At 43.5% G+C, this 26027-nt stretch overlaps 2 protein-coding genes across 8 annotated transcripts in view; one reads left to right on the top strand and one right to left on the bottom strand.

Annotated features, from left to right (window-relative positions):
* Positions 1-410: 410 nt before the first annotated feature.
* RPUSD4 (RNA pseudouridine synthase D4) lies at positions 411-24328 on the bottom strand. 4 transcript variants are annotated; one of them, XM_061203182.1, is made up of 8 exons: positions 24169-24328; positions 8557-8626; positions 8011-8176; positions 6522-6723; positions 3385-3478; positions 3166-3310; positions 1422-1519; positions 411-947 (listed from the first exon to the last, which is right to left on the bottom strand). In XM_061203182.1, exons 4-8 carry the CDS (start codon positions 6668-6670, stop codon positions 708-710), a joined length of 726 nt encoding a protein of 241 aa, XP_061059165.1. In that variant the 5' UTR covers positions 6671-6723; positions 8011-8176; positions 8557-8626; positions 24169-24328; the 3' UTR covers positions 411-707. The 4 variants fall into 4 exon arrangements, with proteins under 4 accessions (XP_061059165.1, XP_061059166.1, XP_061059163.1 ...); XM_061203183.1 differs by lacking the exon at positions 24169-24328 and adding an exon at positions 9238-9251; XM_061203180.1 differs by lacking the exon at positions 24169-24328 and having other exon boundaries at positions 8557-8784.
* FAM118B (family with sequence similarity 118 member B) overlaps positions 8865-26027 on the top strand; it is a 54629-nt gene continuing 37466 nt past the window's right edge. For 3 of the 4 annotated variants that reach the window (XM_061203187.1, XM_061203186.1, XM_061203184.1), the window contains exons 1-2: positions 8893-8939; positions 9390-9928. The gene's annotated coding sequence lies outside the window, so the exon portion shown is untranslated. Of the gene's footprint in view, positions 8940-9389; positions 9929-26027 lie in introns of all 4 variants that reach the window. The other variant, XM_061203185.1, reaches the window with a different exon arrangement.

Below are 26027 nucleotides of genomic sequence, written 5' to 3'. Positions count from 1 at the left end.
TAATTAATTAATTAATTAATTAATTTTAAAAAGTTAGAAAATCTGTTCCCACAGGGCAACCCTCAGCTGGAGCTAACAACTGCCCTCTTTAGACATGTGGGTGCCCCGCACCACGGCCTTACACCCTGCTTGCTCCACTCGTTTTTGTTACCTGCCTGCCATTTACACCTGCTTTGCTTGCTCACTCAACACCCCTTCGCAGGCTCCACGGTCACTAGCACAGTAAGGGGCCCGAGCTGAGGCTGAAGAGAATCCTTGTAGTCTATGATCGCTGGCTACAAAATCTGAGCCTGAACAAATAAAGCAGGAAGGCTTTGCTGATGGATCCTGCGGCTCCATGAGGACAGCAGAAGCGGCTTCTGAATCTCTATGAGCTAGACAACCATTATGTTCTCTCCAACCACAGGACCTTTCCTGACGGATCAAGAGCTTTATTGTTGGGTAAAAACAGTTCCTGATTACAGATTCTGTGCTTTAGTTCTCCTGGTCCTGGGCTCTCTTCCACTCTGAAGCAGGGAGACTGCCTGCTGGCTTTTCCAGCATGTGGCCAAAGTGTCGAAAAACAGACGCTAGTCCCCAGTAAGAGCCCTAAAGCAGCTGTTTCTTCAACTCATCAGGCCTGGCTCTTCTGGAGTCTGTCCCAAGTGAGAAGTTAGCAGAGTCACCTAAACAGAGAGAAGAATTCAGGGCAAACCGCCCAACTGTCTTCACTGTGCTCCTGAGTGTGTGGCTTCCTCATCCCCATTTTGATCCCGACTCGGCATCTTTAAGCCCAGACGGTGCAGGGAATGGACAAAGTATCGAGGAAGCTTGCAGACCAAGTTGAGTTCCTCCTTCCCGGCCTGCAGGGCAGGCAGAGTCAGTTGGCAGGCATGCAGGTGAAGGGGGATGTGGCGGGCCTTGGACTGCGGCAGCCCCAGCTTCTTCAGGATGCAGGCAGACAGCTTCTGTGCAGAGGAGACAGCTCGTGAGCACAAGGCCTACAGCCCCTTCTTGACCAGTGTGCGGGGGCAGAAGACCTCCACTTACGGGGCCCCCTCACTAACTCCCGGAAGACACAGTGATGGACAGCCTGCTTCGGGGCCATTTCTAGGAAGGCTTCGGAGCCCATGTATGAGAAAAACCACCACACCAGGGAAGCTCTCCTTGGCCAATTCTCTGGCTTTCCAAGAGAATGGGCTGTAACAGCAACAAGCAAAGTTTCCACCAAGGCTCTTTAGCTGTAGCATGAAAGCCTGCTTTGAGCCTTCAGAAAGTCTCCTAACTGCTTCTCAATTTCTCCATAAGCTAGATAACTAGCATGGTACTGTGTCGGAAGACAATCAACACATCTCTGCTGTGACTCACTTCAGGGATTGAACGAGGGGAAAGCATAAGTTCTCCCCCTTATTCTGTCGCATATTGGGTCAAACGTATATTACCTGGGGGGCCAGCCTGTTCCAGTCTGAGTACTTGTGATCACCAAGGACTGGGCAATCCAATCCAAAAGACAGGTGAACTCGAAGCTGATGTTTTATTCCTTTAAAAAAAGAGAGGGAGGAAACTTATGAGTAGCTATTGAAACAATACCACTGGTGGCATCTGCTTCTAATCACATTAAATCAAAGGACAGTAAAACCGGCAAAGCCTCAACTACAATAAGGTATAAATAATCATCTAACAAACAATAAGCTATTAGGAAATAAACATTATAAATACTGTTAAGCCTCTAAGTACCCCTTGCCATCACAGTTCCCTTTCCACCACAGATAACCACTGCTATCAACTCGGTGTCTATCATTGCCATGCTTTTTTTTTAAAAATAATTGTGTTGTATAACACTAAATAGTATTGCTTTGTACATTTATTTTTTTTATTGTGGCAAAATATACATAAAATTTACCATTTTAATCCTTTCTTTTAATATAAATTTATTTATTTATTTATTTTTGGCTGCATTGGGTCTTCGTTGCTTCGTTGGGTCTTCTTTCTCTAGTTGCGGCGAGCAGGGGCTACTCTTCGTTGCGGTGCATGGGCTTCTCATTGTGGTGGCTTCTCTTGTTACGGAGCACGGGTTCTAGGCGCGTGGGCTTCAGCAGCTGTGGCTCGCAGGCTCAGTAGTTGTGGCTCGCGGGCTCTAGAGCGCAGGCTCAGTAGTTGCGTCGCACCGGCTTAGTTGCTCTGCGGCATGTGGGATCTTCCCGGAGCAGGGATTGAACCTGTGTGCCCTGCACTGGCAGGCAGATTCTTAACCACTGCACCACCAGGGAAGTCCCATTTTAATCGTTTTTAAGAGTACAGTTCGGTGGCACTGAGTACATTCACATTGTTGTGCAATGACTACTACAGTCCCTCTCCAGAACTTTTCCATTGCCCCCAACTGAAACTCTGTACCCAGTTAACAATAACTCCCCGCCCCCTGCTCTCTCCAGCCCCTGGTAACCATTACTCTACTATCTGTCTCTATGAATTTGACTACTCTAGGTAACTCATATAAATGGAATCATAACAGTATGTGTCCTTTTGTGTTCCATTTAGCATAATGTCTTAACGTTTATCCATGCTGCAGTATGTGTCAGAATTTCCTTCCTTTCTAAGGCTAAATTACATTCCACTGCATGATGTACCACATTCTGTTTTTCCATTCATCTGTTAATGGACATGTAGGTTGTTTTCACCTTTTGGCTATTGTGAATAGTGCTGCTATGAACACCGGTGCACAAATATCTTTTTTGAATCCCTGTTTTCAATTCTTCTGCATATATACAGGGAGCAGAACTGCTGGATCATATGGTAACTCTATGCTTCATTTTTTGAGGAATCAATTTGCAAATTTTTAAATAAATGTAGGCAAACCATTTATTTATTTATTTATTTTTTGGAAGGGAAGAATTGATTTATTCTATCATTTTAACTGAATATTGCTCACCCACCCAGGACACTGATTAAGAGTAGGAGTCTGCCTAAAGCAAACTATTTGTATCCTTCTGCTACCTACTGTTTTTAACAATCATCCCTATGGAAGCTCCCAGCCTCAGATCAGCACCGGAAGCGCGCTCTGGTGCAGTCCCAGAGCCCCCAGAATACCAGCTGCTCAGGGGAGGGGCAGAGCCCAGCACAAGGCCCTGGGTGAGGCTGAGGAGCAGCGGGGCTTCTCCGCCCACGGCAGACCAGGGGGACCCTCACCGGTAACAGGCTGGAGCTCCACGAGGGCGGACGAGAGGGTGCTGCTCAGCACCTGGTACTGAGTCACGGCCAGGTGTGCGTTCCTGCTGCTCCGCACCCGCACTATCTTCCCATTGTCCATGCAGTAGCTCGGGGACAGCGTCATCTGGAGCCAAAGAAATCAAGACACGATTTCGAAGAAAGGGCAGCAAACCCACCCCTCTGGAGGCGCTCACCCACCTTGTGGTGTCGTTTCTGGCCCTGCACCTCCTTCTCAATGATGGGAATGTCCACGACTCCCGCTGAGGGCACCGGGACGCGCATCGTGATGGCCCTGGGGGGACACACACAGACCCTTGCTTAAGCCACAAAGGTGAGTGAGGCTCTCCTTGCATCAGCTACTTAGAGGTTTTAACTCTGGACCTCCTGCACTACTGCAGTCAGTTCTTAAGATCAGAGGGTCCCAAATGATCTCTTGGTATAGTGCTTAGCCTGAGAGCTTGACACTATCCTTATAAGCCTGTCTTTTTTACAACTAAACTAATATGTGCTGATTGTAGAATATTTGGGGAAAAAACAGAAAAACAAGAAAAAAATTATATTAATAACACAGTCACTCATCCAGCCTTTAAAAATGAGTATGTACAGCTTAAACTAAAACTAGGGTAATACAGTTTTGTATCCTGTTTTTCTTTTTTAAATAATAAAAGACAGTAAGTTCGAGCTGCATACGGAATAAATGAATGAACTGACTGAAAAATTCACAGGACCGCTCCTGCCCTATTCGCCAGGTCAATGAAACAGGGAGGAACTGTGCTCAGAAAAGTCCCAGGAACCCCAACCACAGCTCAGTAAGTCCCTCTTGTTGGAGGTTTCCCTCCATCACACCACAGACAGGCAGAAGACTCTTTAATCTGTCCTTATGTCCATGCCTCTTCCAGTCAATCAGCTCTCCTGGGTACTTGGTGGCCTAACACAGAATCACTGGCCCAGGAGTCACAAGCCCAGATATAACATTGCACACCCTGGACACCCCACTGCAGATTGGTAGCAGTTTAGGCTGCTATCTGATACATTTTATCATACTTACACTGAGTTGTAACTACGAGTTGACCCTTTCTAATGACCTAACACTACTGCTCAAAAACGTTCAGTCAGTAAATATTCACTGAATATAAATAGACACTGATTTCGGTAGGTACTAGTTCTAGATGGATGAACAAGACAACAATCCCTGTTCTTAAGGAATTCCAAATCTAGTAAGAAGACTCAAACAAATAACCAGAATATAACAAATTGTTATCATACTAAGTCAGCAAGTGCTAATCAGTTGCCTGCTATGTTCTACTTCTAACTTCTATTTCCTGCACCTGGTATTTAAGGCTGTCAGTAACCAGGTTCCCGCCGAACCTTCCAGCACTATCTGCCACCGCCCCCCGTCCCACACCAGACTGTAGGCCTTACTCCTACAATGCCCGCTGTTCCTACAATCTGGAACACGTTTCTCCACCTCATCTATCAAACCGTTCATTCATCGAGACCCAATTAACTGACTTCAAGTCTTCCACGAAGCCTGATACAGAAAATGGTGAGCGATGCTGAACTTTTACAGACAATTCTCACAAATAACACTTTTTATAGACTTACATTTTGATTACTTGTATACATAATAATAGTCTTGATTTTCCATCTTTCAGCCTTTACTGTGATGTGGGTACTGTGTTAAACACTTCACATGCACTGTCTCACTTAACTCTCTCATTGACTCCATTATTCCCATTTTCCATTATGACGACAAAGCTTAAAGAAGTTCAATAATTTGCCTAAGGTTCCACTCTGGTAAATGACACAGGTGAGAGTTGAACACAGATCTTGTTGAGCTCTTAGCTACCATGCCAAACTTCCTCCCTTACCTGTAATCTCTTCTTACGGTGATTCTTAAACTTGATTCTACATCAGAGTCATTTGTGGAGCTTTTGAAAAATATAGATGCCCAATCCCCACACCCACCAGACTTATGAATCAGAACCTCTGTGGGTGGGTCTCAAGCATATAGATTTTTTAAAGGCTCCCAAGATTACAAAGCAGCTGCAAAATCAAGGACTAACAAGCAAAATCTAAAAAGAATACTCACAAATCAAACAGGAAATAATAAACAACCTAACAGAAAATAGGCAAAAGAAAATAAATAGTCTGTTCACAGAAAGGGAAACTCAAACAGCCAATAAACACACACACAAAAAACAGTCAACATCACTAGTACACAGGGAAACAGAAAATAAAATATATATTTTTTTACCCATCAGAATGGCAAACCTTTTAAAAATGCATTGGTCAGGGATAAGGGGGGGGTAGATATTCACTACTCCTAGCGGGAGTAAAAACTGACATAACCGTTTTGGAGAGCAATTTGGGTAGTAACCATTCAAATTTTAAAATGTGTGTACCCTTCAACCCAGCAATTCCATTTCTGGGACTCTCTCCTAAGGATTACTCACATATTCTTTGCAATAGGCTCTGAAAATTGGGAAAGTACCTAAACACCCGTCAATAAGGAAATTATGATATCCATACAACAAATACATACAACAGAGCCATTAACAAGGAGATAGCTCTAAATGTACAACACAAAATGCTCTCCAAGATATACTGTCCAAGTGAAAAAAGCAGGATGCAAAGCAGTGTAAAATATGCTGCTATACAGTAATATGCTTATACATGCCCCATATAACTCTGGAAGTTTACACAAGACACTAATAATAGGGACTGCTTCTGGAGAAGGAAATTGAGTAGGTGGGGGACAGGAGTAGGTTTCATTCTTGCTCATGCATCTTTCTTCTATTAAAAAAACTGAGGTAAATCTATATGCACTAACATGGAAAGATCCCCAAAACAAAGAGTTAAGTGGAAAAATAAAGTACAATATACATTGTAAAGTGTGATATATATACACACATCTGTATGTAGACATACACAGGCATACACACATAGTGTATATACCACATATGTAAGTACGTTGAGTAAGCACCAGAGGAATAAAAACCAAAGTACCCCAAGGGAAGAAACTAGAATAATAGAATGAGTGGATTCTCCAGGAGTTTTTTGCTTTATCTTTGTTGTCTGACATTTTACCACAGGAATGAAATCATGTATACTCATATAATTAATTTTTAATAATTTTTATGTACAGCCATAAGTAGGAACCACTATGCCACCAGACTCTAATATTCTAAGCACTAAACCTGTTTCCTATAATTTTTATATGCCCACGCGTCTGAGTACAGTGCCTTCTATTACTAGGAGTTCCTGCTGTATGAACGGATGAATAGATGGAAGGGTGCCTACACCACCTCGACCACTATCGATGGGCTTCATACCAGTACTTCTTTGTCACCTGACGGGTTCTAAACAACTCTTGGACTTGATGTGCCACTTCTTTTTCCCAAGCCAACACCATTACACCTGTAGTTTCCTTGTCCAGCCGATGGCACAGATGCAAGGGCTCTGCCTTGTGGCCGTGAAGCATCTTCGCCAGGACAGGCAGTACATCACTGATGCAGAGCCGGACCCCAGGGCCACCTAAGAAGGAAAAAGCCAGAGGTTTGAGCGGCCGGGAAAAGATCCCACCAAAGACCTCTACCTGGGACAACAGCCCTTACTGGATTAACAGTAAATGCTTTCTAGAGTCTTATTACTGAATTGTGGTCCAGGGACTAGCAACATATCAGTCTGCCCAGGGAGCTTGCTAGAAAGGAATCTCAGGCCTCCAACCCAGACTAATTAATCAAAATCTGCATTTTAACAAAAGGCCCAAGTGACTCATATGCATATTAAAGTTTAAAAAGCACCATCCTAGAGCATGTGGCTTTCTCCTCAGACCTATATGTGTATATATATATATATATATATATATATATATATATATATATTTAATCTACTTATGTACTCATACTAAAATTAGCAACCAAAATGATGAGATCTGATATATCACTATATAAACAAAGGCTTGAGAATTTGCCAAGTAAACCCTAGTGAGAAATGCAAGACCATGAGGCCCTCCTGAGGCATCACAGAAGAGCTGAGGCGCTGGGCTTTGGGGTGAGACATTCCTGGGTTCCATTCTATGGACCCTCACAACTAGCCATTGACCTTGGACAGATTACTTACTCTTTCCAACTTTGTTTTCTCATCTATAAAATGTAAGTATCTTGATAATAGTTATCTCTCGGGGAACGGAAAGGCAAGCTAATGGAAGGATCAAGAGAGAAAAAAAACCATACAAAGCACTTGGCAATGTCTGATTTAATTCGTTGTTTTCATGTACAACCTTCTCCATACCTCCCCCCAAAACATTCGTTCTTCTAGCTAAAATATGCCTATTCCCCCAGCAAAACCCTTTCCACAAACGCATTTTTTTCTATCAGTCTTTCCTGACTCACCCTAGCTGTCTCTGACAACTACATTTAACATTTATTCAAAAACATTAGGGTTTCCATTACGTTCTAGGCACCCTGGGGTTTTGTTAGGTATACACCAACACACGTTATGTCCTCTTTCCCAGTTCTGATGGAAAATAATCTGAGGACAGGAACCACACAGCCTTTGTCCTTCTCTATAGCAATCCTCGGTGGAGGCCTACACACAGCAAATTCCATAAATCACTGCTGGCTGCCAGATGTTTGGAAGGTGGGGACTGTCCTATTTATCTCTGCGTCCTTACTGGTTCCTCACAGAGGACAGTGCACCACAAAAGTTTAATTACTTTGAAAGCAAGGCTTCAGAGAGCCCCCCGAGTAATGTTAGAGTTGCCCCTACGTGTAGCAGAAAGCAGCAGCGGCCCGCCTCCCTTCCCCACGGGCCGCTTACCATGCACAGGGAGACCGTAGGGCTTATTGATGACCACAAAGTCCTTGTCCTGGTGGACAAGTCCTCGGCTCAGCGCCTTAGCAAGCACGTTGGGGTGGACGCGCTGCAGCTGCTCTGTGAACCGCAGTAGCTCTTGCACTCTCCGCTGAACAGGGTTTGTGGGCACCTGCGGGGAGAGAGGGAGTGACGGTAAATGCCTGGTGGGGAGGACTTTCAGTAAGTCTGGGTGAGAATTTGGGAAGGGAATGCCTGTATTTTAGCATTAGACTCGCCCCGTCCCCGAGTAATTTGAGCGCAGGGGTGGGTGTCTGTCTCGCCTGTACCCACGTAGTGCTTAGGGCCGGGGTGGGCAGGAGCCAGAGCCCCAGCCCACAGGAAGATACCGCACCCTTCCGACCTCTCCCCTCCGCTTTCTCCTCATTCTCCCACCAGAAGTCCTCGACATTGACTACTTGACACGTGTCAGAGGACCCTCCCACCTCCCTCCCGGCCTGGGAAACCAGTGAGCGCACTGCCTCTTGGGAGTTGTGGTCCTTCTGGGCTCACCGGCTTCTTCGTCTTTTGTTCCTGTTTCTGGGCTCGAAGCCTCTCCGCTAATCGCTGGGCATCCAGGGGCCTAGAGGCAGCAGCAGCGGAACAAAGTGGCTTTGAGACGAAAGTGAAGAGATTCCCCAGACGCTGCCAGGAACCCCGGACCCAGAGGCCAGGCGCACCACAGCTAGGAGCCGCCATCTTGCCGAGAAAAGAGGCGCGAGCCAAGCCCACGCGCAGACGACGGACTAGAGGGAGGAAGGAGTGGGTGGGCCCTGCGGGTCACGTGGGGCGGGCGGGGCGGGGTCCCGGGCGAGTCACGTGGGGGCGATGCGCGGTAAGTGCGGCTGCGCCGGCCGGTAGCTGCAACTGGAGTGGTGGTGTTTGGAGGAGACGTGGTGAGTGTGTGGGGAAGCCGGGTTGGGGCTGGGAAATGCCGGTGCCTCAACGCTTTAACGTTTCCGCGTCCGCAGGGCTTCCGTTCTCGGAGACCCCTGTCTTGGGAAACCGTTTCTCCCTTCAAGAGACGACCCCACTCAAAACCACCTCCCCGCCCCCGCGCCCGGGAGAAGCGTGCTCCGTGAACACTCTCCCCAGAGCCGTCTGAGGCGCCCACCTCGTCCCTTTTGGCAACCACGTCTCGGGTGCTCGGCCAATCCCTCGAGGGACGCCTCGCGTCCTTTTTTTTTTCCTTACCGCTCGACCTTCGGAGATGCGGAATCTCTGAAGCCTCTCCACCCCTCATCTCCTGACTCCCAACCTCTTTGTTTCGCGTTGTAACTAGTCCTTCTCTCTCAGGGGTGATGGGGAGCCCTTCCGTTATCCACGGGTCCATATTTTCTTCCTAGGGAGCAGCTTGAGTCTCTTCTGCCTTCTTCAACAATTCATTTCGTGGCGTCTCCTCCGTCCCTCCCCCCGCTGCTTCCAAAGAAAAGACAAAGTACAGAGCAGGAATCTTCCCTTCCCTTTTCCACTTCCTTCGTTTTCTCCATCCCTGGTTTGTAACTTGCTCCAGACCCTCTCCTTCTCTTACAAGGTGCAATGTTGGGACTCCCATGCCCAAACTGCCAGGGACTTCACTAAGTCAAGACCCTGCGACTTCACTAAGGGGTGGCAGGGAAGAGGAACATCTGGTTGGGATGGTAATGTTAAAAGTACCTGGAAACAGACCTGCCATTTACTAAGAAGAAAGCTGATGCCGAGCCCTGAAGAGATCTCAGGAAATTAACGGATCTGTGCTGATGATAGAGGAAACAGTTTTTAAGACTGCTTAGAATGAAGGCTGCCTGAGGAGTTAGAGGAGGTAGTGGAATTAAGTTTGCGTCCTACCCCTCTAAAAGGGATTGGCAGAAGGGAGCCCTGTAGAGCATGAAATAAAGTTGAACAGGTAAGTGGAGCTAACCTATAGAAGACTTTAACTGGAAGAAGGGTTTGAACTAGATGTGGTAAGTAGGGAGGAGTCTTTGAAGATGCTAGAGCAGGAGAGAGACTCCTTGAAAAATGGAATTCTGGAAATGAATCTGGCAGTTGAATGCAGGACAGATTGAAAAGGAGAAGGCTTTGGTAGCTGGGAAATCAGCTAGGACGCTGCAATCTGAGTGCTCAGAAGAAAGGCTGTGCTTGGTTCAGTGGTCTTTTTCCCTACACTGTACTGTCCTTGGAGTGTGAATTGGTTTTGAGTTGTACAGGGCAAGATGTACTATTGACAGCTGCTGTTGAACTGTGAGTGCCTTAAGAACGTGTTCATTTTTTTTATCCCCCGCATCTGGTACAGAGTGAACTCACAAATATCCCTTGGCTGGCTGAAGTGCGTCACAGGCATGGGTTACGTGTGTATGAACATTTTGAATTATCTAATTTCTGTCCATTTTTGACCTAAAGAATGGAGGTAGGAGTACATGTATTCGTAAAGAGGGGGAAAGAAGACCTGTGTATGTTTCTGTAATAAGAGAGGTGATCGGGGTATAAATGTGAAGAATTCGAAGGGAGATTGAGAAACAGCTTCTCTCCTACTGTTTTTTTCCCCTGCAAATTCCCAGGAAAGACACAGATCTAGAGAAGTTGAGAATTACTACCTTTTACTGATAATGTCCCAGACCCAGGTTCTAATTTCACTAAGCAGTCGCGCATCACGTGTTACGTAAGTATGTGAAGGCTCCTTTCCAGGGACTCTGAAATTTGGACATCAGGACTTAAATTCGTATCGTTACATTAATTACAAGCCTGTTTTAGGTGTAGGACTTTTATGGTTTTGGGGGGGGGGTGGTTGGGGAACCTTTTTCTGCCTTAACCTGTCCTTAATGGCATTCTAGAAGTGACCCCTGTTCCTGCAGAATTGGCCTTCTGTGGCAGGAAACAAAATGAAGAACCAACTCAGATGTCATTGTCAGTGACACAGAGCTTGTGTTCTTGGGTTTCAGGTTAACCCAAGGCACACACTATAGTGCCTAGGCATAAAAACACTGGTCCCTTTTTTTCTGAAGAAGGAACTTTTAGGTTTTTCTTGTTGAAACTTTGTAAGAGAAATTTGAAGAATTCAGAGTTTTTGTTTGCTTGGTATCACAGTACAGCTTTAGCCAATGTGGGTACAGAAGTTTGGTTCCTTAGTGTTTATCCTTTGAGTCTAGGCACTTGCTGATTTGAACTAGAGTTGCTCTCAGTATACAAGAATTTATGTAAAGATATATATTGTCTCCTTTCTCTTTCTCATTCAGTTGATCCTGTTTTAGGTAGCTCATTTTTCCACTTCTGCACTAATCTCATCTTCTCTTTCTGATTGGGAACTCTTCTTATCTGGACTGTTTTCTCAGTGTAAGGAGAGAAATTCTAGTAGTGGTGTCTTCATTCTTATAGAGTACAGACGTGGCTTATCTACCTAGATCTTGATATATCATAATATGTGCCCCCCCCCATAACCATATAAAGAAGAACTTGATAATTTGTTTTTAAGGATATTTTCTAACCTGTGCAAGAACAACAAAGCCTTCTTTTTATTTCATAAGTACAAACAGGGACTAATAAAAGAACTTGTGTCTAAATATCCCAAATTTAAGGTTAATTAGTGGCATGAGGTTAAATTCTGGTTCCTTGAACAGCGATTTGCTAGTTGCAGATTAACCAGCGATTCAGTTTCCCTGACGAGCAGGAAGTACTTGGATATTGTTTTATGGTTTTAGAGAGATTCAAAGAAGCAATTAGCAGTTCTCTGGAGATGCCCTGGAAAGAGCAGTTGTCGGCAGCTGGGAGATCTGGGGACTGGTCCCAGTTCAGCTGCTTGTGAACTTGAGCGAGTAATTTGGGCTTCAGTTATTGTTTTTTAAAAGAAGATCCTTACTAGCTCTAAGCTTCTATCAAGATTTTCCACTGACACTTAAGTGCTTCTCTTTCTTAACAAGTGGAATTTATTTCAGACTTACCTTGAGTACATTTAGCATTGGCACAGAGAACCAGGATTTTAATCCTGTCCCCACAATTTAACCTTATGCCACTGAGCTAACATTTATGTTCGGAGGTTACTTCATTGAGTGCTGCTGGAATACACCTTCAGATTTCCTAGGTGGGTTGTGGAAAGGAGTGCAGATAGAAAAAAAGTTAGAAAACAATGGTATTGACCTATACCATGTGTGTTAGTTCTTTTTTCCATGCCAGCATTTCAAAGAGATTCCATTGTACTGTTGCCCCTTGTTTCACTTTTTTTCAGCCTTTGAGCAACAATCAGGGCAGGTCTAGCTTAAATGCCTGCTTCCCAAACTTTTTTCATACTGTGACACACATGGAAATTATTGTTGTGTCACTGAGGAAAACTGGCGGCGACACACAGAAGACAGCTGGCCTGGGAGCTGTGGCTGTCCCAGCCCCACCTGGCCATACACTGGCGAGGAGATCCCTGTCCTGTGGCCCATGTGACCATTAGGAAGGTCAGCATTACACATTCAAAGTCTTTGTCCCAAACTCTGCCTAACTATCAAGAGGAACTGTCTCACTAGTTAGTCTTTTTTTTTTTTTTTTTAAACCAAAGCATGTTATATATTAATTATCCTTGGAAATGTAACCCATCTTTACCTGACCATATCTGGTTTTGGGGTTCAATTTCTTTTTTTAATTATTATTATGTAAGTTTCAGTTGTACAGCAGTATAATTCAACATTTATATACACTACAAAGTGATCACTGCCACAAGTCTAGTTACCATAATTATTTTTCTTAAGTCTGTGTCTAATCTGTTTTGCCCTTATGTGCCTTTATGCTCTTGGCTAGTTTAATATTTGAAGACCATACTTGTCCTTAAAAAGTGGCCTTTTTTTGAAGTGTGTGAATGGTAGTTAACTGATAAAGAAGTGGGAAATGCTTTCGTCATGATGCTTTGACCTTATTAGATTATGGGCAGACTTGCTCTGCCTATTTTTAGAAGATAGGGAATTTCTTTTTTGGGGGGGGGAATTTCTTTAAGTAGCTTATTTTATGTTTTCCATTATAAAAGTAATATAGAAAATGTGAAAATACAAAAAGTAGAGTGGGGGAAAATCATTCATATTTCTGTTTCCCAAATACTGTTAAAATAACATGGTTTTTCTCATCTTTTTCTCTTTTTTGTGTGTGCATTCTTTCTGAATTGTGGAAATTTTCAAAGGTTTACATGATAGAGAAAACTCTAATAAACCCCACGTACCCATGAGCCAGCTTCTAATACATCCAGCCAACACAGGGCCAGTCTTGTTCTACACCCCAAACTCCCAGATGGTTTTGAATCAAATCCCAGAAATAATCATTTCATCTGTAAACACTTCAGTATGTATCTGTCAAAGATAAGAACTAGTTTTCAACATAACCTCAATACCATCATCACACCTTAAAAAATATATTCCTTGGTATCACCAAGCAACCAGTCAGTGCACAGATTTTCCTGTTGGTCTCACTTTCTAACACTTCATTTGTTTGAATCATCAGGTTGAAAGAAGGGTCCACACATCATGTGTACACTTTTAATTAGACTAAAACCATATGGGCATTCAGAAGAGATAATGTGGACTGTAAACCTTGGAGATGCTAAGAGCTTGCACTTCGGAGTCATGCAGACTGGGTTTCACATCCAGCTCTGCCACTTGCTAGCTGTGTGACCTTGTGCAAGTTACTTAATCTCTCTCACTTTAGTTTTTTTATCCTGTAAAATGGGAATAATATCTACCCTAAGACCACCATGAGGATCGATTGAGTTAATGCAGGTTAAAGCACTGTAGAGCCCCATACGTAGTTAATGCTCAATAAATACTAGCTCTGTCCAGCACCTAATATAGCATCAGTGCATAGATTTGTGGAATAAAAATAGAGTAAGAGTCAAGAGCTATGGAATTTGGTTTCATTCTGCCATTTAGGGGAATCACTTCAAAGTTTTGTACCCTAAATTTCTCATCCAAAAAAGGGGGTGGAGTAAACAACCTGATGATTGCTGAAATTCCAGTGCTTGCAGGAAATGAGGCAGGCTTAGTATTTTAGAAACAGCATGAGCTTCAAAAACAGACTGGGGGGACTTCCCTGGTGGCGCAGCGGTTGGGAGTCCGCCTGCCAATGCAGGGGACACGGGTTCCAGCCCTGGTCCGGGAAGATCCCACATGCCGTGGAGCAACTAAGCCCGCGAGCCACAACTACTGAGCCCGCGTGCCTAGAGCCCGTGCTCCACAACAAGAGAAGCCACTGCAATGAGAAGCCCGCGCACCGCAGCTAGAGAAAGCCCACGCGCAGCAACGAAGACCCAACACAGCCAAAAATAAATAGATAAATTTAAAAAAAAAAAGACTGGGATTTGCATCACACTTTGTTATTTACAAGCATTTAATCTTCTCAGCCTCAGTTTCTTCATATGTGCAATGGAACCAATAATACCTACCCAATAAGATTGTTGTGATGAGCAGCAAGATAAATATATCTGGTTCCTACTGTGTAGTAGGTACTCACATTATTAGTCAGCATTTTATGATTATAAAACAAGAATGTTACATTGGAGCATTTTCAACATTGGAGCATTTTCAACATCTTAAAGAGCTATGTATTTTGTAGCATTTATATAAGTGAAGATGACCAAGTATCTTATGGGAAAAGGAATATACACTGGAAGGGTGAACCTGGAAACTACGTTTCCAGAACATGGACAATGGAAAACTGAGGGATTATTCAGCCATGTTGATAAAAGCCAGAGGATATGAGGATCCCTAGAGAAATTCAAGAAGGTCTTTGCAACAGATAGTTGGTTAAGTTGAATAAACCTATTTTCTGTAGCATTTGAAAATTTCATCAATAAGTAAAGATGTGGCTTTTTTTAATTAAAATATAGTTTGCGTACAGTGGTATGTTAGTTTCAGGTGTGCTAACATAGTGATTTGATATTTGCATACTTTATGAAATGATCACTGCATTAAGTCTAGTTACCCATCTGTCCCCATACAAAGTTATTAGAATATTATTGACCATATTCCTTATGCTGTATGTTACATCCCTGTGGCTTATTTATTTTATAACTGGATGTTTGTACCCCTTAATACCCTTCACCTATTTCTCCCCCACCTCCACCCACCCTCCCCTCTGGCAACCACCTGTTGTTCTCTGTATCTGTGAGTCTGTTTTCATTTTGTTTTGTTTTTTTAGATTGCACATGTAAGTGAGATCATATGGTATTTGTCTTTCTCTGATTTATTTACTTAGCGTAATACTCTCTAGATCCATCCATGTTATCATAAGTGGCATGATTTCTTTTTTGTTATGGCTGAGTAATATTCCTGTGTGTGTGTGTGTGTGTGTGTGTGTGTGTGTGTGTGTATGTGTATGTATCTTCTTTATCCATTCATCTATCGGTGGACACTTAGTTTGCTTCCGTATTTTGGCTATTGTAAATAATGTTGCAGTGAACACTGGTGTGCATGTGTCTTTTCGAATTTGTGTTTTTTCTTTGAGTAAATACCCAGAAGTGAAATCACTGGATCATATGGCAATTCTGTTTTTAATTTTTTGAGGAATCTGTACAATTTTCTGTAGTAGCTGCACCAGTTTACAATCCTACCAACAGTGCACGAGAGTTCCCTTTTCTCTCATTCTCACCATAAAGACACTTGCTACTTCTTGACTTTTTGATGATAGCCATTCTGACAGGTATGAGATGGTATATCATTGTGGTTTTGATTTACATTTCCCTGATGATTAGTGATGTTGAGCATCTTTTCATGTGCCTGTTGGCCATTTGTATATCTTCTTGGAAGAATGTCTATTCAGGTCCTTTGCCCATTTTTTAATCAGGTTGTTTGTTTTTTTTTGATGTTGTGTTGTATGAATTCTTTGTATATTTTGGGTATTAACCCCTTACCTGATGTTGTTCGCAAATGTCTTCTCCTATTCATAGGCTGCCTTTTTGTTTTGTTGATAGTTTCCTTCACTGTGCAAAGGCTTTTTTTAGTTTGATGTACTGTAGTTCCATTTGTTTATTTTGCTTTTGTTTCCCTTGCCTGAGGAGACAGATCCAAAAAAAATTGCTAAGACCAAGGTCAGAGAGTGTACTGCCTATGTTTTCTTCTGGGAGCTTTTGGTTTCAGGTCTTACATTTAACTCTTTAATCCATTTTGAGTTTATTTTTGTATATGGTGTAAGAAAGTGGCCCACTTTCAGTCTTTTGCAGGTAGCGGTCCAGTTTTCCTCACACATTTATTGACAAGACTGTCTTTTCCCCATTGTGTAGTCCTACCTTCTTTGTCATAGATTAATTGACCATATAAAAAGATGTGGATTGGGTGTGTGTGTGTGTATGTGTGTATTAATTGTTAGTGATTGGAATATGCTGTGTTTGCTCTAATGATATTGTTGGCTTGATGAAAATGACTTACACTAGCTGTTATAAACAGAGCTGCACTGTTAACTGACTCAGAAAACCAAATCCACTCTGTTTACTGACCCCAAAGTACTAGTCAGCATTTCCCCAACTTGCTTGATGATAAGAATCACCTGAGGTACTTTTAAAGCTACAGATCACTCCTCTAGAAATTTTGATTCAGTGAATGCTGAGTTAGGGCCCAGGAATCAGTCTCCCTCCCTCCCGCCCGGCAGACACTCCTGTATTTATACCTCTGCCCAATGTTGTCCACCGTTGGTTGAGCCAGGTGATCCTGCGTTGCTGTTCCCTGTGTGTAGGTTCACCTTTGCCTGGTTATTTCACTTACCTATGTTAATTTTTTCCCAAATGCTCTAATGTATTAATCCCATTCATATCAGTAACATTATCTCTGGGCTCAAATGTATCACTTCCATTTTTTATTGGAGCCCCGCATCACCTTCCTCCTGCCTTTACTGCTTCCTGTCAGTATCATTCAGGAACTGACCTTTACTGTCCTCCTGGGCTGGCCCCCATGCTATCCCATTTCTTGGCTCACATCTTACATCCTAAGAAGTATCTGAAAGACTTTATTTTGCCCACAAACTTGTTTGATAGTTTCGAAGTGTAATCGAGTCCCAGGTTAGAAATAATTTTCCCTCAGAGTTTTGAAGCCCTCGTTGTACTTCCCGGTGTCTGTAAGTGTCCTGGAGGTGTGGTGGTTCACACCTTTTCTACGAAACCTTGTTTTGTTGGTTTGGTTTTTCTTTTCTCCCTCACTGGAAGTTTGAGGATATTCTCTCTCACCCTGGTGGTCTGGAGTTTCATGATGATGTACCCTGGTGCAGGTATTTCATCATCGACTGCTCTGAGTGCTCAGTGGACCCTTTCATTCTGGAAATTCATGTCCTTCAATCCTGGGACATTTTCTTCTATGATTCCTGTGATCTTTCTCCCGATCTTTTCTTTTCCTTTGATCATTTTTCATAATATCCATTCTTGTCATATGGATATGACAGCTTTATTGAGAGCCCATTATAGTTTTCAGTTTCCTGTTCTCCGCATTGGAGCAGGTTTGAGATCTATTGCCAGAATGAATGTGATAAGAACTTAGCGTTTCACCACAGCTCTATAGACCCCACTAAGGCATGTCCACGGGGACCTGGAGGGTCCAGCCCTCGGCCCACTTCCTCCCGGTTCCCCCGTCACCCCAGCTTGCCCACTGGCCTCAGTCACGGAAATGCACTGCTTCTCTCTTTCTTCTGCTCTAGAAACATGCTCTGCTGCTCTTTGCATGAATCCACAAGTACTTAGTATTTTAAAAAGTTAATTTTACTAAGGCACTAAGGTAAATGAAGGAAGAGAAGTTAAAAAAAAAACAAAAAACCCCGAAGGGGATTTACGTATAAGAAAACGTGTGGTGTAAAAGCAGGGGCAAACTCTTAAGAATACAGTTTTTTGAATTCATGTCAACATGAAACCAGGATGCTTACACTTGCTCCAGGAGTTCCTCCTGAAAACTGCTTTTCTCCACAGAACCAAATGGGATCACTTGTTCTTTCTACTTCGCTGTACCCTAAACGTATTCCCAGGTGCCTACATGCAACCTGTTCGTTTTCTCAGAAAGCAGAAGTGCTTTCCCCGACTCCCTCCGCCCCCATGCATTGTCCCCACCTCGGGGCCCAGGCCATCCAGCCCTCTTGTCTCTCCCTGTGACTCCTCAGTCTTGCATTGACCTCCTTCGCTCTTTATGAAAGTATGTTTTTAGGTCTCCCTAACCTGTTTTTCTCTCATCTATCTTTTTTCCTTAATTATTTTCACTGGCCACTTTTTAAGACTGATGCCGCCTGCTCTGCAAAGCAATGCTTTTAAAGCTGTTTCTTCTAAGTCAGCCTAGTCTTTCTAGCTCTGGTGGGCCTCTGTGGCAGATAATAACCTCTTTTTGGAGCTTTCAGATTCTTGTTTCAGGTCTAAACAATGCTTTCATCCCTCAGTTCATTTACAGATCAAAGAGAATATTTTTCAGTTAATTTTTTATTGGGAAGAAATCCAAATACCCTGAAAGGAGTATCAGCTAGTTTACAGTTACAAGCTTAGCCACTTTCCTACATTCCCACTGGTCCATCATTCTCTTGTTCTTAAGGGATTAGTGAGATTGATCCAGGGAAGGTACTTGCAAGAACTTTCCTAAAGTAGATGACAGTTCTTTCAAAATCAATAAATACTTGTGTTAGTGCTTGAGACAGAAAGAAGGAAATAATCACCTGTAATCCTATCTCCCAGAGATTATTTCTGCCATTCAGAGACCTCCAACACATGATAAGGAGCAGGTTTTTGAACTGTTTGGATCTTTAAGTTTGAAATAGGACTGTCTAAAAGTATGTTTGAGCTTTGAAGGGCTGTAATGAAACTTCTGAGTAGGTATCTCATGGGTCTGAAACACAGGAGAGATCTGAGCTGAAGATACAGATTTGGGAGTCATTAGCATTTAGTTGGCCTCGTAAACCATTGGAGTAAGTGGGGTGGGGAGAGTAGGGAGTAGGTAAAGTGGTTAAACTGGAGAGCCTCAGATGGTGCCATGAAGACAGTCCACATTCAGGGAATGGGCAGAGGAAGAAGAGCTTTCCCTACAGGGTTGGGAGGAAGACCAGGAAAACACAGTATCCACAGGAGATGAGAATGGAATTAAGTGTCAGATGCTTCTAAGAGGTAAAGGAAGATAAGTCCGAACTATTTCATTGAATTTTGCCATAATGGTAAGTACATGTTTACAGTTCCGTTGCCCCTAAAAGATGGAGACTTTTCAAGGGTTTGGCCCTTAAGGGTATGATGTTAGTCATCTTTGGTGAGACGGTATTGAGTTATGTCTCTACAACGTGGACTCTGGGATCAGCATCCCGTATCTACTGTGTGATAAATAGCCATGTGACCACTAGTGAGTTACTTAACGTCTCTGTGCTTCCGTTATCTGTGATATCTGTGACACGTGATGGTGATGGCGTCTGCTTCATAGAGGAGTGAACGCTGTAAAGCGCAGAAAACAGTGCCTGGCTCACTGTAAACACTACATGGTGTTTGTTGGAGGTGAACTGGATGCGGTAATAGTATCACTTTTAGCCCAATGCCTGGCATTTAACAGGTATTTTAACATGAAAATTCAACAACTTGTGACTGCAAAGCAATGGATTTGCTGTGACTAATACAGTTCCAGTCATTTTAAACTCTACCAGCATATACAGAATATAATCGTGCCAGGCCAGAGGAAGAACTCAGGGGACTGAGAATTGGCTGTATGTAGCTTTGAAACTGTGTAAAACTCAGATAGGGACTTGAACCCACGTGCCGAGACTTGAACCCAGCCTAAATCCTGATTGGGACTGAACCCAGCCAAAACCCACGGTCTTCCAACTGAGATCACACACCGGGTTTCAGGACTTAATGAAGTTCAGGTTCTTGATGTCTCATTGCAGAAAGAATTGAGTGAGAGACAAAGTGATACGTAGGAAGTGGATTTACTTAGAAACACTCCACAGAGTGTGGGCCATCTCAGAAGGCAAGAAAGGCACCAGGGCATGGGGGTTGTCAGTTTTTATAGGGGTGGATAATTTCATAGGCTAATGAGTGGGAGGAGTATTCCAGCTATTTCAGAGAGGGGCAGGGATTTCCAGGAATGGGGCCACCATCCACTTTTTGATCCTTATGGATCCTTGGAACTGTCATGGCGCCTGTGGGTGTGTCATTTAGCTTGCTGATGTATTACAGTGAGTGTATACTGGGGCTCAAGGTGTAGTGGAAGTCGACTTGTCCGCCATCTTGGACCCATTGGTTTAAATCAGTTTATGTCATGTCCTCAGGCTATGTTATTCTTTCAAAGGTTGTGCCCTGCCCCCTACCCTCCTGTTTCATTCCCCCCTCAGAGATTTTAGTCCCATATTCTTATGGGAAGCAGAAGGGTGATGGTTCCTCCTCTCTAACTGCTTCAAGGCTGAGTAGGGGCGTCGACCCTGCCTGTCAAGGAGTAAAAACCTCTGGATGCCTGATCTAGGGGCCCCAGGGGCAGGACAGCTCCTTGTTTTAAGTCAGTATAGGCTGGAATCCTCGCATAGTCATCATCTTGGTATAGAACTGTTGTAACGGCTTCCATAGCCTTTCTATGAATCTCCTTGATGATGAAGCACTTTTTGTAACAGCATCAGAGTACAAAAATATCTATACATGGTAAAAGACTTAAAGGGCATGGTTACACATCACTTACAGTGTAATCGATAAAGAAACTTGGTTACAATAACCAGAATTAGGAATGATTACATTTAACTTAATGTACCAAATAATCCTAGTTACATATTTCTCTTTAAGATGCCTCAGGGCCCCTCTAAAGTACCCCAAAAGTTACCTGGAAATCAAAAGAAACTTAATTAAAATTTGATATTTGGGAAGTTTGTCCAAAAGTTTACAAACACTTGGTCAAATAAGATCATAGGTCCCTGTGAGACAATATTTATTAACCAAAGTTACAAAAGATCTCAAAAGTAAATACAGATCACTTAAAGGCAAAGAAACTCATACTATCGCTTGTTAAAAGCAGCATTTCAAGAAAACTTTGGAGGGAGAAAGCAAATCCAGACTTGTCCCAGCCCACTCCCAACAAAATTCATTTATGCAACTAAATTTAATCCAATCTCAGAAAATCTTGATCATGCACAACTTTTTTCAGTTTTTTTTCTCATTCCTCCCACATTCTTTTACTGAAAACATGCATGTTACTTTCCTTAAAAATGTTTTTTTTCACATTGAGTTACTTTTCTTGTTGACAAATTTATAACAGGTAGAATAAGGTTTTATTTGACCCCTAGTTAACCTAGGTACAACAGAAGTATTATACTCAACATTGATGATTTTAAAGACATGTCTATATTAATCAAACCAACAAGTTTAAGCCACCTTCAATACTAGATATCAGTTTAGTACTGAATATTTTCCAGATGACACGTACCTGAAATTTATTCTGGCCATTTTATTTTCTATTTCTGGGTATTTACATAAGCGCTTAATTTTTTAAAAGCCAATTAAGTAGAGCTCTTTTATGAATTAATTTTTGGCAGTACCGTACACCTACAACACACGTATAGATACATATGAACACACAAACACAGAGACCTCGTAGTTCCCATTCCAAAAGTTCAGTCCTGAGACAGGTACACCATAAAACCCGTCAGTTACAAGAGGTTGGACTCAAATTTGGCTTCTGGCAGATGGAACAAATCAAGGTCACTTACCTAAACCCTTTTTACTAGTGTTGACAGAAAAAACACTTAAGATTTCTATTTATCCTTGACCAGTCAAGTTCTAAATTACTTGACCCTCTTTTGATATTGAAGGACTGACATACCCATTCACCTGTGTTGGAAAGTTTTACTTTTCCTTGTTTAGCTTAGGGGAGAAGGGCTCTTCCAAAATTCCTATCAGGGTCTGAATACCAGCTATGGTCAGTTTAGTCAGAGCAGTGGCCTCCTATTTTGGTAATCTACTTACAAACATTTTTGAGGATCTTCCCCTAGGTTTAAGAAATTTGTACCTTATATTTAGACACTATATAACCCTTTTTACTTAATAATCACCGGCTGGATATCTTTGGCCAAGCCCGGAACCTCAATATTCCACATTCCAGGGTCTACTAAGGCTTCTATTTTAGCTTCAGATTTTATCTGTTCCTTTTTGCTTTGTGTTAGAACCATTTGGTGATGAGGGTGGTTCCCTTGCCCCTCGAGAAACAGAGTGGCCCCTAACTTAGTTCATAAATCTCTTCCTATTAGAGGGATGGGACAGTCAGGCACAAACTGAAAGGAATGTAAAAACAGCTGGCCATTGATCTTGCACAAAAGGGGTTCCAGGAAAGTTTGCCTGTGTCTCTTCCCTGACAACCCCATTACGTATCCCTTATGATTGCTAAGGTTTCCAATCCTTTGGGTTAAGACTGAGAAGGTTGTACCAGTGTCGATAAGAAATTCTGTCAAGTGGCCTGCCACATCGATGACCGCCGGAGGCTCTACATTAGTTACATCGATGGTATCTCTAGGCAGAGCCACTTTTGGCCTTGTCCCCCTTAGTCTTCTGATTGCAAAACCATCAATGGCCGAGGGGCCCCCGTCGCTCTCTGGCATCTGGGGCATTCCTTCTTCCAGTGCCCTGGCTGCTTGCAACGGGCACATCGATCTCAATCCTCCCTCCGGTGCCCCTTTTGTCCACACAGGGTACACTGGCCTTGTATGGGTACCCGTGGGCCTTGTGGTCTGCCAAGGCCAGATTGGTCCAGAAAAGCCGGCTTCCTCTTTGGTGGTCTCTGAACGAACAAAGCCACTGCAATCATTCGGGCCTTTTGCATATTTCTCTGGGAGCATTCAGCCTTTTGGGCCATATCCCTATTACTGAAAACCAAATAAGCCAATTGGAACAAGTCATTCATTGGAGTCTGAGGACCAGCAGTTGTTTTCTGAATTTTGTGCCTGATGTCTGGGGCAGACTAGGCTATGAAATGCATAGCCAAAAGGGCCTGTACCTCGGGGGAGGAGGGATCCACGTTCATTTGGGATCCACGGCTCTGTAGGGTGGGCCAGTTAAAATGCCCTCTGTGTCCTTCCTAGAGTTATCCCTCCTGAGCTACACACTCCTTAAATTCCTTTTGGGTTCCCTTGCCTAGATACAAGGCCATGAAAATTTGACCATAGGGTACTTCACTCCATTTTAAATTTCGTAACTCATATGGTGGCCAAACCTGATTACATAACCTACTAAGTTTTTTCCTTTTAATTTCTGTTGTCCATATCTTTCCCAGTCCTGGAATATATGGCCCAGAGGGGTATTGGTTGAGATTGATGCAGCCTGACCCATTTCAGACAAGCTTGAGGTGACGTCTCTATCTCCCAAGCTATCCAGAATTCCACTCTTAAGTCAAAATCCACCGCGCAATTTAGTCAAGATTTGCACTTACAATTTTAGATACTATAGCTTCCAAGGTAGTCTCCCAACCAGGTGTTAGAGCCCCAGAAGTCACAAAGAAACGGCACAGAAGACGTCCCCAACAGTGTTGACAATGAACGGGAGTTGGTCTAGCTATAAGTTGGGAATAAAGGGTCAGCATTTGTAAGGGTCAGAGGGAGGGGAGTAAGAGCAATAAAAAGTACACCTTGGGGCTTCCCTGGTGGCGCAGTGGTTAAGAATCCGCCTGCCAATGCAGGGGACATGGGTTCGTGCCCCGGTCCAGGAAGATCCCACATGCTGCGGAACGGCTAGGCCCGTGAGCCACAACTACTGAGCCTGCGCGTCTGGAGCCTGTGCTCCGCAACGGGAGAGGCCACGACAGTGAGAGGCCCGCGCACGGCGATGAAGAGTGGCCCCCGCTCGCCGCAACTAGAGAAGCCCTTGCACAGAAACGAAGACCCAACACAGCCAACAATTAATTAATTAATTAATTAATTAAAAAAAAAAAAAGTACACCGTGGTGGTCACACAGGTCTTCTGGGGTTAACAGAAGAAAGAAAGAAATAGAGCAAGAATGAACAAGAATGCAAGAATGTAAGAGAGAAACCTGAGTTAAGGAGAAGAATTCAGAGATTAACAATTCTGTCCTGGACCTGCTGTTGGATGTGCATAAGTATACAGGGTTGACCCGCTGGTCAAAACGGAGCAGACATCGGCAGAGCGTCCCCCCCAGTATGGCTGGCTCACGGCATCCCACGGGCCTCTTTAAGACTGAGACCTAACTCTCAACATTTTCTTACCTTATCACTGTTTCTTCGTGGTCGCTAGTTGAAACTGTGCACCTCGGATTGGGACTTGAACCCACATGCCAGGCCTCCAACCTGGCCAAAACCCAGATTGGGACTTGAACCCACGTGGCCGTGACTCGAACCCAGCCAAAACCCCCAGTCTTCCAACTGAGATCACACACCTGGTTTCAGGACTTAATGAAGCTCAGGTTCTTGATGTCTCATTGTGGAAAGAATTCAGTGAGAGAAAAAGTGACAGGTAAGAAGTGGATTTATTTAGAGAGAAACACGCTCCACAGACAGAGTGTGGGCCATCTCAGAAGGTGAGAAAAGGACCAGGGTATGGGGTTGTCAGTTTTTATAAGGGTGGGTAATTTCATAGACTAATGAGTGGGAGGAGTATTCCAGCTATTTCAGGAAGGGGCGGGGATTTCCAGGAATTGGGCCACCGCCCAGTGTTTTTGTTTTTTTTTTAAATTATTTATTTATTTTTAGCTGCGTTGGGTCTTCGTTGCTGTGTGCGGGCTTTCTCTAATTGTGGCGAGCGGGGGCTACTCTTCGTTGCAGTGCGCGGGCTTCTCACGCGGTGACTTCTCTTGCTGCGGAGCACGGGCTCTAGGCGCGTGGGCTTCAGTAGTTGTGGCACGTGGGCTCAGTAGTTGTGGCTGACAGGCTCTAGAGCGCAGGCTCAGTAGTTGTGGCACACTGGCTTAGTTGCTCCGTGGCATGTGGGATCTTCCCGGACCAGGGCTCGAACCTGTGTCCCCTGCATTGGCAGGCAGATTCTCAACCACTGCACCACCAGGGAAGTCCAGCCACCCAGTTTTTGATCCTTATGGTCAGCCTTGGAACTGTCATGGCGCCTGTGGGTGTGTCATTTAGCTTGCTGATGTATTACAGTGAGTGTATACTGGGGCTCAAGGTGTAGTGGAAGTCGACTTGTCCGCCATCTTGGACCCATTGGTTTAAATCAGTTTATGTCATGTCCTCAGGCTATGTTATTCTTTCAAAGGTTGTGCCCTGCCCCCTTCCCTCCTGTTTCATTCCCCCCTCAGAGATTTTAGTCCCATATTCTTATGGGAAGCAGAAGGGTGATGGTTCCTCCTCTCTAACTGCTTCAAGGCTGAGTAGGGGCGTCGACCCTGCCTGTCAAGGAGTAAAAACCTCTGGATGCCTGATCTAGGGGCCCCAGGGGCAGGACAGCTCCTTGTTTTAAGTCAGTATAGGCTGGAATCCTCGCATAGTCATCATCTTGGTATAGAACTGTTGTAACGGCTTCCATAGCCTTTCTATGAATCTCCTTGATGATGAAGCACTTTTTGTAACAGCATCAGAGTACAAAAATATCTATACATGGTAAAAGACTTAAAGGGCATGGTTACACATCACTTACAGTGTAATCGATAAAGAAACTTGGTTACAATAACCAGAATTAGGAATGATTACATTTAACTTAATGTACCAAATAATCCTAGTTACATATTTCTCTTTAAGATGCCTCAGGGCCCCTCTAAAGTACCCCAAAAGTTACCTGGAAATCAAAAGAAACTTAATTAAAATTTGATATTTGGGAAGTTTGTCCAAAAGTTTACAAACACTTGGTCAAATAAGATCATAGGTCCCTGTGAGACAATATTTATTAACCAAAGTTACAAAAGATCTCAAAAGTAAATACAGATCACTTAAAGGCAAAGAAACTCATACTATCGCTTGTTAAAAGCAGCATTTCAAGAAAACTTTGGAGGGAGAAAGCAAATCCAGACTTGTCCCAGCCCACTCCCAACAAAATTCATTTATGCAACTAAATTTAATCCAATCTCAGAAAATCTTGATCATGCACAACTTTTTTCAGTTTTTTTTCTCATTCCTCC

The sequence above is a fragment of the Eubalaena glacialis genome, chromosome 10 (genome assembly GCF_028564815.1).
Source record: "Eubalaena glacialis isolate mEubGla1 chromosome 10, mEubGla1.1.hap2.+ XY, whole genome shotgun sequence".
Taxonomy (NCBI): Eukaryota; Metazoa; Chordata; class Mammalia; order Artiodactyla; family Balaenidae; genus Eubalaena; species Eubalaena glacialis.
Note: the sequence above shows the minus strand (reverse complement) of the source record. Positions and strands in the feature narration are given on the sequence as shown.